This window comes from Lutjanus erythropterus, chromosome 8, assembly GCF_056507025.1.
Source record: "Lutjanus erythropterus isolate fLutEry1 chromosome 8, fLutEry1.hap2, whole genome shotgun sequence".
Lineage (NCBI taxonomy): Eukaryota > Metazoa > Chordata > Actinopteri > Lutjaniformes > Lutjanidae > Lutjanus > Lutjanus erythropterus.
This window is the reverse complement of record NC_139324.1, coordinates 15,436,514-15,450,788: the sequence shown is the minus strand read 5'-3', so window position 1 is coordinate 15,450,788 and position 14,275 is coordinate 15,436,514. Positions and strand designations below refer to the sequence as shown.

Here is a 14,275-nt window from a genome sequence, read left to right as displayed (position 1 = left end):
AAAAAACATTAAATAGTCTTAAATTCTGTTTGGGATGGTCTTAAATATTTATTTATTGAATCCTGTAAGCATAGTCTAAAATTCACTTCAAGTGCAAAATGCCTGCTCATTTAATCTTGGAGAAATTGGAGTTGAATTCAAATGCCTCTGTTGTTATTATTATTATTGTTGTTGTTGTTGTTGTTGTTATCTTTCGGGTTTTTGCTGTTCATGTTCGCTGACTTTGTCGCCTGGTGAGGTTTGCATCATCTGTGGATGACATTAAGGAGCTAGATGTTAGCTAACCTTCAAACACTCCAGTTTCTCTGGGTTTCCTTTATCCATAATTTTAACTCTTTCACCTGCTTCTGTTTAGCCATTTATCTCAAATATTTTAGAGTAAGTCTCATTCATGTCATTGCACTCTTCAACTTGAACTGGTTTTATACGTTGTGCAATACGTTGCACTTTCTGTATTCAGAATATAAATACAAGGAACGATATTGGCTAAATAATGTGTAGGAAGCATTGCACATAAATGTCCGACTCCACCAATATTTGCAAAAAAGATGAGCTGTAAGAAGTGGGGCCATCAATCCAGCCTACACAAGGAAGTCGACTTGCTTCATTATGACAGCAGACTGTCTGCCGACTAGGGTTGCTAGCTAGACTTTTCCGTGTTGTGGCTTCCTGACATGGAATAAGCTACCTAATTGTTTGATCGGCAGAATCTATCTCAGTCCGTGATGAAAGACTAAAGACCCAGCTCTTACATGAACACCTTTGCACTTGATTGACTGCGCAAGATGTCCTTAAAAAAATCCAATATGTTTCATGCACTCAATGCTTTGCCACTTGCACTGCCTGTAGGTACCTATGTCCTATCAGACTTTAACTTTGCTTCATAACACTGACTCGTGTTGTTCTCTCCCTACTAGATCCTTGCTTGTGTTATATCAGCTCTCAGAGTGAAAAAAGTGTCTACTAAATGAAATTGTAAATTGTAATAATAAAAATACAGGATGGCATTTACCTATTTATTTAATATCCATGTATAAATTACAAAACAGATGACCACATTAATAATACAACCTGGGTCTAAATGATTTTAAGCATAGAAACTGGGAATTCTACCTTGATACAGCCTCACTTCAGACTCTGGCTGTTGGGCAGTTGTAGTAATTAATATCATTAAAGATTGAAGGTCTTAAAAGGTCTTAGATTTAACTTGGTGTTTATCTCAGCTCTTTACACAAAAATATAATCCCACCCCTGATGATTCTTGTTTGCTTTTCACCAGATGTGCTCCAAGCATGGCACAGACTTCCTGGAGTATAAATGCCGGTACTGCTGCTCAGTGGCTGTTTTCTTCTGCTTTGGCACCACACACTTCTGCAATGCCTGCCATGATGACTTCCAGAGGATGACCAGTGTCCCTAAGGAGGAACTGCCCCATTGTCCTGCAGGTGTGTAGTGATCCTGTTGACCAGATTCTTCTGGAAAATGTGCCCATGACTGACAGTAACTATCAGACAGAAATAACCATAATATGTCCTTTCTATCACAGGACCCAAAGGCAAGCAGCTGGAGGGGACAGAGTGCCCTTTGCATGTGGTTCACCCACCAACAGGGGAGGAGTTCGCCCTGGGCTGTGGGGTGTGCAGAAACGCCCACACCTTCTAAACAACAAGACTTTTACTGAAAACCTGTTTGTCTACTGTGATTTTGGGCTGCTGCTGCTGCTGAAGCGCAGCCATGAAACTCGGCTCTTGTCAAGTCTCCTGGACACAGGACCAGGTTTCTGCCCTACGCCAAGAGTCCTCAGGTCTGCTCCTCTACCAACATCAGTATCCAGGCTCTGCTACGAACACGAGCTGTGGCTCCTTTTGGATTCAGAGTAACCTGAATGAAAAAAAAGAACAATAGAATTTTAAAAAAAGAAGAAAAAAATAAAGAAAATAACTTGTGACGTGTTTGCATGCGGCCGTTGTATTCCCTCGGCTTCTATAGACGTTGCACACCTCCTGATCACTGAAGTGTAACAGATTAAACATTGAATATGAAATAAATTTGCTTAAAGGCAACTGTGGATCAGTGTGGGTTTTAAAAAAAAAATAAAAGGAACAGGCCGTATTTCCAGCTTCCTAACTATAAATTTAAAATATTGTTGTATGTAAACTTTTTTTCGTAATCTTGTACAGTATTCTCCACTGTCAAGTGCATCATGGGTTGACGGACAAAAAAAGATGAGTTGGTGGATAAGACTGTTAAGAATATTATGTTCGGGAGGAAAATAGTGTACGATTTATCTAATCTTGTATATAATGATACTATTCAAAATAGCTGTATTCCGAAGTTGCTACTCTTCACTTCAATTTTGTTTGATATTCTGGGTTATGTTTTGAGCCAGAACTTTTAATGAAGTGCAATACTGGGTGTGCCTCCTATTTTGCAGCTGTTTAACCTATGGAATGTATGTCAATAAAGCCACTGTACATTTTTATACAGTAGACAGTCGTAATTCCCCCTCTTCTAAATGTCAGATCTCTTCTGTTGTCTGGAAATGAGAAGGAGCCTGGCGCCTGCAGTGAATGAAGGTGGATGTAAATCCTGTTTGCAGCTCTGTCGAAAAAATACAAAAAAACAAAACAGTACCAAATCCTACAGTACTACAAAAACAAACAAAAAACCTCTCAGTGAGACTGATTACAGCTGAATGATTTGAGGGGCCAGTCTTCACACCAAATAAAATTGTGCACCTGTAATGCTTTTCCCTAGTAGGAGGCAGGGGGTATGGGGGTTCAGGGGAACAGAGTGTGGAAAAAAAAAGCAGCTGCTGTTATATAAAAAAAAAAGCTTAATACTTGTGAATCTGCTCTGTAATATCTGTGGTGGATGGAGTTGAATGGTAATAAACCAGGTTCTCTGTTTCGCAAAGTATTCATGTGTCATTTTTAACTGTTGGTCTCTGACTTGTTTAAATTGGAGATATGGTGGTGCCAAATCTACCTGAAGACTTAAATGTTTAATGTGTATAGAATTTCTGTAATTACAAAATAAAGGTTGAAACTTGTGCATCTCAGCAGAGACTAGGAAAATAAGAAGATGCATTACTCTGACATTTATTTCTCGGTGCCAAAAACGGCAAAACTAATACTCAGGTCTCTTCAATGGCATATGGAGTGACCTGCTGTTGGCCTAAAATACCTGTGTTCAGGGTGTATGACAGCAATGACTGTTCTGTAGGTTGACATCCAAGGGATTCAAAATGTATGCTAACAAAATCTCCTTTAATTCTACATAATTTGATTTTGATTTGCCTTTCACAGAAAAACTTAGTATTCAAGTTCAGGAATACAACAATGACAACAGAATAAATCATTTAATATGGGTGAAGAATCTAATGCAGGAAGATGATACAATTTTGGTTTCATAATTAAGAAAAGGTTGACACTGCTAAAAACATTTAACTCATACTCATCAAAATAAAAGCAACAGGAATGTAAGTGAAGTTAGTCTATCAAAATGAGTTAGGATCTCAATATTCTTGCTCATGTGAAATAATTACTTAATAGTAAAATGTCTCATCATTTTAGATACTAATAAAAGATTCATATTATTTAGAGGTACCAATTTATTATTTTGGGAAACTTCCTCATCATTTTGAGATACTAACTCATTCTGAGAAAATTTCTCATTAAGTAAGTCATTATTTGATGAAAGTTTCTCATAATGACTTACAAGATACTTCATCACATTAGTAGAAATTGGCCCTTATGCATAATATATCAAATCTGAGACTTTTAGCTGAAATTAATCATTAAAGGGTTTATCAGGGCATTCAGTTATAACAGATATATGTTTAAATCATCAAAATGATTGAAAAGAAAGCCACATGTAGAAAAATCAGCAACAAGGATTGTATCTTCAGTCAAGAGTCTCTTTTACTAAAGGAAAAACAAAACAAGATAAAATGTGTCTATTTTTTACTACCGAGTGAGTCATTATTAAAAAACAGACGATCTTTACCCACAGCCATTTCGCATTGGATTTCCCATGGTGCACCGCTGCTGTCACAACAACACTTCGCCATTTCATCGTCAGGGGGGCTGTAACTCCCGCGAAGGAATTGGGTCAGCCGAGCGGAGGTGCCAGGCCCTGACTGTTTCTTCATTGAAAACACCTCTCACCTCTTCTGTATCGATAAACGGCTCGGTTGTTGGTCTCCGATGCGTGTTATCTGGTTGGTGCGAATGAGTTTTTCCAGCGTGGGCCCGGGCTGAAGTCACGTATCGGTTGTCGGATTTTCTGCTAACAGCTAGCAGGCTAGCTGAGTGTAAACAAGGTAGGATGGGTGGCCAAGCTGGCTAACTGTGTTGTAGTTAAACTATAAAATATCACAGTATGAACGAGCTGTTGGTCGTTCTTTAAATAAAGTATTAAATGTTATGTATATGAGCAAATTATAATTCCTACCACAAGTTTGCTAGATAGCTAGCGTTTAACACAGTCTGTTCTAGTGTAACGTCAGTGAAATCTAAGCTTGCTAGCTAAGCTAACGATTAACTTACTTTGAGTGACGCTGTCAGTGCTTTAACGATAGTTAACTTAGCGAGTAATGAAAGCCATTTCTTGTTCACTTAGCGCAACCCGAGCGGATCAATCAGATATTAAATATCGAATTGAATGTTTGTCCCTGCGTGTAACATCAATGTTGATGGTTACCTGCTTAAGCATGGCCTCCGGCTAATATAACGTTAGCTTTGAGTCATATCATTCAACAGACATGTTTCTTACTGTGTCATTCAACAACTGTATTTCTTACTGCGAGAATAACAGTTTACGTCTCACGTATAGTGGCCATTCCCTTTTTTTCTGTAAAAATTAACATATAGATGAACACATACAAACATAAAGGCAACAATAACAACACAAAATCGAATTAATTGGTTACACTCTTGAGTATTTTCATACAGTTGAGATGTATATAATATGAAGGAATATATTTAAAGTTGCAAGTAATATAACAATAGTACACATATTTAAGAACACTATAAAAGATTGCAAATTGTACAACAAAATCTGGTCAGGGTTTCTGCAAGTCCTTACAAGGTCTAAAATACAATCATCAGGATTTTAGGTCTTAAAATGTCTTAAGTACGATTTGACAAGTCTTATAAATTTATTTACGTATGAGGTTAACATCATTTTTATAAAGTTGCATTAACTTCGGTCTGTTTTTGTGCTAATTTGTATTACTCACGCTGTTACAAATTCAAAACAAAATTAACATTGACAAAATAACCACCAATGCAAACTGTGCTTGTAATTTTTGTCAGTGTGAATGCGAAATGGATCTTAAATTGCATTAATAATCATTAAAAACGTTGTAAATTTTACTTGTGGGAACCTGCAGAAACCTGTTTCTGTTCAGCTCCTAAAATGGTTTCTCTATATTCACCATGTACAAACACAGCACCCATATATATATATATATGAATATATATATATATATATATATATATATATATATATATATATATATATATGTATACTCGTAATACAGATACATAATAACAGTGACAATAAAAAGGACATAAGAAGTAATGTACTTTCAGAGGCTTCTATTTTAACATCATATTTCATGTTATTTTGACTACAGAGATGTTATTGCACAGCTGTAAACAGTTACTACACAGTAGTAGACATGTGCTTTCACAGTTGTAACAGTTAATGGACTGAGTCAGGGGTGGGAATCATCAGGGGTCCCACAATATGATATTATCATGAGTCATCATTAAGTCATGAATTGATATTATAGCAATTTTGTGATGTAAGTAAGTAATGGCTAGCTAGCTAAGATAGCAATAGCACAAATTGCAATATATTGTGATATTGGATTGTACACTTTCATTTATATAAAATAGCTGAAGCTGTGATTTGTATTTTAAGTAGAGGTGATTATGAAGTAAGAGCCTTCTCATTCGAGACAAAAGAGCTTTTCATTTTGTGACATGAAGTCTGTAAAACCATCAGCACAAATCTCCTACCAGAAGGCATTTGATGTTATCATGAGGTGCACAAATATACACAGAGGATTGGTGTTTGGAACAGGCAACACAAACCAAAGTGACTGTTGAGATCTGTGAACAGACTTTAATATTGCTCTATAGATTGTTAACATGTCTGAGTTTCACCATGCAGGACTATAACAAGCTTTTTATCTGCATTTCTCAGGATGAAGCGGATGAAAGGAGGAGAGGAGGGCAGCAACAGCTCCTCCACTAACAGCTCACCAGAGATCTGCAAGAAGGTGCGAAAGCAGATAAGTGAGGAGTCACAGGCAGTGGTGTCCAGTGGGTCACCAGATGGCAACTGGGCACGACTGCCTCAGGAACTCCTGCTGCACATCTTCCAGTACCTCCCACTGCTGGATCGGGCTTATGCCTCTCAGGTGTGTCGCGAGTGGAACCAGGCTTTCCACATGCCTGAGCTTTGGAGATGCTTTGAGTTTGAGCTCAACCAGCCGGCCAGCTCTTACCTGAAAGCCACACATCCAGACCTCATCAAACAGATCATAAAGAGGCACTCCAACCACCTGCAGTACGTCAGCTTCAAGGTAAGGCTGGAAAACACCCATTATGTCTGTCGAAATATGTGCCCTGATTTTGGGCTCAAGTGTTTACAGTTAGCTTGCACCGTCTGGTTAAATATGTTGTTTTTAGATTTCTGGAATGACATGCAGTCTGTGTTTATTCTCTCCAGGTGGATAGTAGTACAGAGTCTGCAGAGGCAGCATGTGACATTCTTTCACAGTTGGTGAATTGCTCACTGAAGACCTTGGGGCTCATCTCGACAGCCAGGCCCAGCTTCATGGAGGTTCCCAAGGTATAACTAACAGAGACGCGAGGGGTCTGGGTCTTTGTAGTATCCTCTTCAGGTTTACAAACAAAAGCAATTTTTTATGGTGCATTTCTGTTGCCTTTTCATGATGCCATCTTTAAATCTGTGGCTGATCGTGTAAATAACTGGTCAAGAGCAAAGTTTTTGTATTCTCCTCTTATCTGAGGATGGGGCTGAAAAGCAGTGTTTGTTCTCATGCAGGCCCAAGGACAAGGATGTAGTTACTTCCAAGGCCTCGCAATTCTGCTGGATGTTATTTTTAAGTTTTATAAAGTCTCCCTTAGTGCACTCTGAGATTCTTTCTATGGAATCTTAAAAAAAAATCCACAGTACCCTGGGTAGGAGTATAATTGATTTGTATCGATCATTCTCATCATCATTGTCCAGAATTGGTTGGTGCACCCTTAAGAGGAACTGTCCAGTTAGTTGTTGTGGCTCGTACCTGAGGAGGCAGAGTGTGCACCAGCAGGTGCACCCACACAAAGTATAAAACACCTTGTAGGAATATATTCTCACCTTGTTTGACTTGTTTGCCACACCTCCTGATCAACAATGTGTTTAATACTGGTTGTTAATTACAGATCTGGACAGCCTTGCATTGAAAAAAAAACAAACCCTATTTTATTTTTAACCTTGAAATATATGAGCTTGAAAATGTTCTAAATGTATTGATCTAAAAGTGATAATGTTAGTCTATTATAGAAGATTGTATGTTAAATTATTAGCACATCTGAGTCACTTGGTCTGGTATTTCTGTCTGACTGAATGATCCAAAAATTCTTACATTAATGTAGAGTACATATAGACCACCACAGGGCTGCACAATTAATTGATTGTTCATCTCGGTTACTATTTTGGCTTCCCACAATTAAATGATGTTTAAATTGCATGCTGTCGCATATTAAATCAAGCACTCCCTAAACTACCAGCCAGCCACAGCCTGTGCAAGTTTCCTGGATGTTGTGGCTGCAGTCCAGAGTGGAAGAGTAATATACAACAGAGAGCTGACGGGAGAAATGAAAATCAAATGTCTGGAGCAGAAAGCAAAACGCTAGTCCCTTGAAAGAACAAATCATATGGCAAAGATTGCATGAGTCTTGTGTCTGTGCTGCAAAGCAACACAACCAACTTGTTCAACCAGCTGAAAAAACAATGTAGCTAACATTTCCCCAGTGGATCCCCATCTAGTGTCAACAAAGCAGATAATAAGCACAAGCATTATCGTGCAGCCTTAGGCAACCATCATTCCAAACATTACTTATTCCTATATGGCCACCATAAGACTTGCTGACGCTCTAACTGTGCTTTAATGCATTGTGCCATCTTTGTCCTTCCACAGTCTCATTTCATCTCAGCTCTGACTGTGGTGTTTGTCAACTCCAAATCGTTGTCCTCACTGAAGATTGACGACACGCCAGTGGACGATCCATCTCTGAAGGTGCTGGTGGCCAACAACAGTGACACCCTGAAACTGCTGAAGATGAGCAGCTGCCCTCACGTCTCCCCAGCAGGTAAAGTGGACACAATGACTCGAATAGCTGTTTCTGTGTTAAAAGGACAGTTCACCCCCAGATTTTGGGGTGAACTGTCCCTTTAAAGCTGAGTGGAAGCAGCAATGTCGTGTCTTGTGTTTTCTTTGTTTTTTTTTTTTTATTGTGGTTGTTGGATAATATTCAAAGCAAAATATTTTCAGTCAGTGCCCATTTTCCACTTTCAGTCAAATGTTTTTGATTTCCTTTTTGGAGTCACGAGGATGTAAGTGTTTTCCACCCCATGGCTTATTTAGAGCCTGTAATTTTGTTGTCTGCCCTCATACAGTCAATGTTTTCATTTCATGTGGTTGATTTTGCATGATATATTATGAATGAACTGTTGTGTGGTTATCCTGTTTCTCCCCCTTACATACAGTTTTGTGGAACTTCTCCTAATCATCAGCTGTGATGATGATTCAACTGCAACTTGTCAGATAATTATATTATTGCTCAGGAGCAATATTGTTTTCTGCCTGTTAATTGGATTTCATGAAGAGTTAGATTAAAAACAGCAACCTGTCCATATTTGCAGGAATCCTCTGCGTGGCAGACCAGTGTCACGGGCTGAGAGAGTTGGCGCTTAACTACCACCTCCTGAGTGATGAGCTCCTGCTGGCCCTCTCCTCCGAGAAACACGTCCACCTGGAACACTTGAGGATCGATGTGGTGAGCGAGAACCCCGGCCAACACTTCCACTCCATCAAGAAGAGCAGCTGGGATGCCATGGTGCGGCACTCGCCCAAATTCAACCTGGTCATGTACTTCTTCCTCTATGAGGACGAGTTCGGCCCTTTCTTTAATGATGAGATCCCGGTCACGCACCTCTACTTCGGCCGCTCAGTCAGTAAGGAGGTGTTGGGCCGCGTTGGCCTCCACTGCCCTCGTCTGGTGGAGCTGGTGGTGTGTGCCAACGGCCTGCGTCCTCTGGACGAGGAACTGATCCGCATAGCGAAGCACTGCACCCAGCTTTCGGCCATCGGCCTGGGTGAGTGTGAGGTGTCCTGCAGCGCGTTTGTGGAGTTCGTGAAGATGTGCGGTCGGAGGCTTTCCCAGCTATCCATCATGGAGGAGGTACTGATTCCAGATCATAAATACACCCTGGATGAGATCCACTGGGAGGTGTCGAAGCACCTGGGCCGGGTCTGGTTCCCAGACATGATGCCGACCTGGTAAAGAGAAGCCAAAGCGGCACATGGAGTTCAGTGTGAGGTTTGTGGTGTGGAATGTTCACAGCCTCCATGTTTGCATTGAAAAGCCTTTAGATGCTCAGCTGTGGTTGAATGTTTGGTGCCAACATGAAGAGCAGAAACCTGCTGAACTCCTGTGTGCAGGCAGGGCAGGGATGTAGTGTGGCAGCTGACTGCTACACAGTGTTATCATGTGATGCAGACGCCACATAACTCTCTGCCTGTTAGCTTCAAAATGGACTGTGGAATCCTGCTTTGCCTAATCTGGAGACACATCTCACCAGGCCGGCTTCTTCATGATGAAACAATCAATCCACGGGCGAATACAGGTGGAATTATTTGACTAAAAGCAATGTTTTGTAACTGCAAATTGAGTTATATGGACATTGTAGCCCAGCTATGATTATCTATATTATGAGAGTGTGTGTGAGTCTGAGTGTGTGTATGCAAATGGGAGTGAGTGTTTTAATGTTTTTTAACATTGTGAAGTAATTTGGGGGCGATTAGGTGCACAATTGCATGTTGTTACACTACCACTTGGCCTACTTAAATCCAGTCTGAGATAGCAGCTCTGCACTCTGTAACAAAGTACGGCATCGGAGGTTTCCAAACAGCTGCGATGTTATTTGTACATAGTATGTGTGAGAAAGTGTTTAGTCAGGTGTAGTCGAGGAGAGGGATTCCCTCACTTAATTTTGCAGAGGAGTGGCTGTGTCCTGCACCTAATTTTAAACTAATTTAAAACATAAAGAAGAGCAGCAGCAGTAGAGTCAACAGCATATTACTTTTCCTCCTCGCCAGAGCTCAGTCATGCGTCGAAAAAGAAAATGTGTTTGTGGATGATGTCAGAAGTTGGCCGGGAGAGAAACAGAAATCTGTATATAAGTCTCTATCTTTGTGATGTGAAGGTGTACAGTGTTGATTAATGTCATAGATTTTTATTTTATCCAACTTGTGCAGATTTTCTGTTTGACATCACACAGCAATTGGCTTGACAAATTATTTTCTCTGCTTTGTATAAAGAAGGTTTCTGTACAGTCATAGATCCTGTAAGCACCTTAGATAAAAACCAAATGATAGTTGGGACAGAGCAAGTCCTTCTGTTGTAATGAAAGCAAGGAAACAATCTTTATACTGCTCCAATTTTTCTTAGTTGGACCCAGATTCTAATGATTTATTTACACTGTACTGAGGCTCTGTTGAATCAGACACCAAGGACAGCATATTGAAGTAAGAAATGCTGATTAAAAAGAAAAATAATTCTATGTAAATATAGATAGCGCACAGAAATGTCTGAATTTGGAGGTAGATATTGGTGAGTCCTTCATGTCAGATTCAGATTCATAATATTTCTATAGACTAGTCTCTGCAGCTCTTAGCTTACAATGCACGCTGGGAACGCAAAATTAACCCTTTGCGTCTCAAGTGCATTAAATAATATTTCCTAAATAGGTTTCATTTGTATCTTCTGCTATTTGCCTGTTCAAGCTCCAAACCTGTCGTGAATATCTGCCCTCCTGTTAGTCCATGTTTGCTCTGTATCGTGATACCACATCATACGTACGTACATGAGAGGAAGCAGTATTCATCTCATCATTCAGACACCGTGTTTGCAGATATCACCAGTGCTCCTGTCCACAACATCCACCCATTCATTTCAGTTGAACGAGATTTGGCAAGTCAGATGAGTGAAACAAACTTTTTTTCCTTTAAGAAGGAAGTCAAATGCATCTGTATATAAAACGCTGTGTGTTTGATTATTATGAATAGAAATGTACTTATTTCTTTATTTCGCCCTCTGTCAGGGTCTGAAGTTTCCTTAACCAACAGCTCGTGTCTTTTATAAAACCAGAGTACGAGTTCTCCTTTACTAGATGGATCTTTTTCATACTGTAGTCACTAGAGAAGATGAGCTGTGTAATTTATTGGTATGGATTCTGCTTTTGTAATGAATTTGTGTTTTCCAGTTATACAAAAAGAAGCAATCATTATTACCAGCAAGCAGACCAGCAACACAATTAGGGTTTTTTTGGTTTTGACACCTTCACCTCTGTCACTATGGTTTTTGATGCATGCAGGTGGTCCAAAAGTTTAGAGTCCACTACAGCAAACTTTTAGTTGTTTCTCAACGCAGGAGAGAGATTTTCAGAGGTAATTTTTTTACCCAGAACAAAACCTAAAGTTACATTCCAGTATATGAATCATACCTGCACTCTTTATGCAGAAGAATACCATAATTTGTCTTAAACTGTGTGAAAGATGATCCATTTTCCTAGAAATGCAAAGAAGTTGTACTACAGCTGCTTAAATTTCAAGTTCGGACATGTTTTTCTCTCCACTGTCACGAGATCTGAATTCCACCCGTCATCAGTTTGACATTTTTTAAAAAGGAAAATGTGAATGTTAATTCAACATTTGAAGTAGTGGTCGTCTGATAAGGGTTTTTCCTAACCGATATGTAATGCAAAGAATAGTCTTGTATAATGCCATGCACATTACAATCGGATATACGTGGTTATCTAAGCCAGTAACATGTTGTTTTAGATGGATTTTTTTTATTCATTAATGAAATAGAAAAATACAATGGATTATGCAGGAAATTTTCAGAAAGTTACTTTAAGGGAGAGCAGCGTATGGTATGTCAAGTGTCATTTAACTGCATGATTCTATACAATATAACATCTTATTTCATGGATTTGATGAGTATTTGATTCTAACTGGTCAGTTACGGTATTCTGTGGTCTGTTATTTCTGAATAACAGACAACTGGCCGCTGCTGTGGACGCAGTTCTGGTCTTAGATTTAGACGACTTAGTGTAAGCAATAAAATCCTTTTTAAATCAGTAAAAGCATTTTTAAATCAATGTTTTTGTCAAATTATTGCTTTTTACTAGTAAGTAGCCTTATAATAAGTACTTTGGGGTCTGCATCACCTTTTCAGGGTTTATTTCACCATAAGAACCCACTCACTGTACATTATCCCTTACATATATATTTAACACTAGCCATGAACTGTTTTAGATCAGATTTGCTGTCAGTTAGAAAAGACGATGGCGAATTTAAGTTTAACGTTTGCAACAGAATGCATGAGAGTCATAATACAAGGCCAGAAACTAAGTTTCTGACCCATGACCTAAAACTCACAAGGGACATTGTTCCACAGCAGCCACACTGACAAGGCTGACATGGTTTGTTTATTGGCCTTGTGAGCGCAGGCACTGGCTGATTCCAGTTATCTCAAAATGCCAGACAATTGACCAGATTAACCAGTCCATCACTAATTTGAAGAAATTTGATTAGGCTCTACTTTAAAAAACCTGGAATTAGATTTAAAAAAAATCTGCAGAAACAAGTAGAAGCTCAATGAAATAACGAGAAACTGCTTGAAAAATCACAATCAAACCTTCTGATTTGTGTCATTAAAAGCTTAAAAAGCATTAAAAGCATGTTTACAACATAAATTAACAAATAATGTAGGTTCATATGAAGTTATTGGTGGGGGAAAAACTTTTGGACAACACTGCATGTCAGTAGGATCTGTAGATAACCAGATTTAGATCATTTTTATCCATACTTCATTCCTTTTATTAATATTATATTAGACATTTCATGTAGCCACAGTCATGTAGAGACTAAAACTGTCACACTTGTTGCAGGAAGTGCAAACGGTTCTTCTTGATTAATTGATTGAACTATGGTTGATAGTATTGGTCTGTTATCACTGAAGTAGATCCCTGTGCCGATTGTCTATGCTCATGTACATTAGCATCTCAGTGGTACAGTAACATATCTCCTGATTATTTTCAGAATTTGTGCAGTTCATGAAACCGTTGCAGTGACAGCAGCTCTGAAAGTGAAGGTTGTGTCTCAGTTCTCTGCTGGTTTTAATCATTTTCCTGTTGTCTTTATTGGCTTTTATTGGAAAATTCATCAGGTTTCACTCGAATACAGCTATTTTAAACTCATTTGTTCAGAGAATCCTCCAGCAGGTTCTGTTTGCAGTAAACTGGCGTTGACAGTACTGTCCTTTAGTTTTGCTTCTGTATGGCAAATGCTTTGTCTACTTTGCTTTACTGGTCACCTGTCTTGAAATTAAAATTATTGTTTTAGACATGTGATCTTATACAGGTAATAAAAAATTTGTGAATGTACTCTTTGCATCTGTAATTTCATTATTTTCCAAACACTGCAGTCATTAGTGTTCACACAAGAAGTAAAATAAATTAAAAAAAACTGTGCACATGTAGGCTCAATCATGAAATATATGCTAATTAATTAAAATGTACAGATTTATTGGACAAACAAGTTGAGAGGTTTCACAGGCGAAAAGAAAAAGCCTTACATTTACATCTGTAACTGAACAAATGGGTTGTATGAGGTTTATAACTCTGAAGAGACAGCAATGTTTTCCAGCCCCAGACTGCCTTTTTTTGTGTTCATGAGGTGAAATGCTATCTATGACAAATTCTTAATTATTTATCCCTCTTGTAAATTTCGCAAATATATAATATATTAAGTTATTCCTTTCTTTGTTAAAAATACACATTTACATTTGTGCCTTGCATCAACATGCGTTTTTCCTTATCTGGACAATGTCTTATACACAAACACATTTGAAAATAGGGTCCAGGTTGAAAAAGTTACTTTTTAAGCAAAGGCAAAATTAAAAACAAC

At 38.7% G+C, this 14,275-nt stretch overlaps 2 protein-coding genes across 4 annotated transcripts in view; both read left to right on the top strand.

Moving 5' to 3' along the window:
• mycbp2 (MYC binding protein 2) overlaps window positions 1-2,919 on the top strand; it is an 85,315-nt gene extending 82,396 nt beyond the window's left edge. For all 3 annotated transcript variants that reach the window (XM_084724667.1, XM_084724668.1, XM_084724666.1), the window contains 2 exons: window positions 1,280-1,445; window positions 1,547-2,919. In XM_084724667.1, the coding sequence (XP_084580793.1) occupies window positions 1,280-1,445; window positions 1,547-1,662 (282 nt within the window). In that variant the 3' untranslated portion in view covers window positions 1,663-2,919. The remainder of the gene's footprint in view (window positions 1-1,279; window positions 1,446-1,546) is intronic.
• A 1,265-nt stretch (window positions 2,920-4,184) lies between these two features.
• fbxl3a (F-box and leucine-rich repeat protein 3a) lies at window positions 4,185-13,752 on the top strand. The gene is made up of 5 exons (XM_084724664.1): window positions 4,185-4,324; window positions 6,217-6,598; window positions 6,745-6,867; window positions 8,222-8,393; window positions 8,947-13,752. Exons 2-5 carry the CDS (start codon window positions 6,218-6,220, stop codon window positions 9,585-9,587), a joined length of 1,317 nt encoding a protein of 438 aa, XP_084580790.1. The 5' UTR covers window positions 4,185-4,324; window position 6,217; the 3' UTR covers window positions 9,588-13,752.
• Window positions 13,753-14,275: the final 523 nt, after the last annotated feature.

Bases quoted from the DNA above. Each gene is read 5' to 3' on its own strand.
- fbxl3a (XM_084724664.1), top strand. From the start codon at position 6,218: ATGAAGCGGATGAAAGGAGGAGAGGAGGGCAGCAACAGCTCCTCCACT. The intron at 6,868-8,221 runs GTATAACTAACA...GTCCTTCCACAG, and splicing joins GCTTCATGGAGGTTCCCAAG to TCTCATTTCATCTCAGCTCT. The intron at 8,394-8,946 runs GTAAAGTGGACA...CCATATTTGCAG, and splicing joins CCCTCACGTCTCCCCAGCAG to GAATCCTCTGCGTGGCAGAC.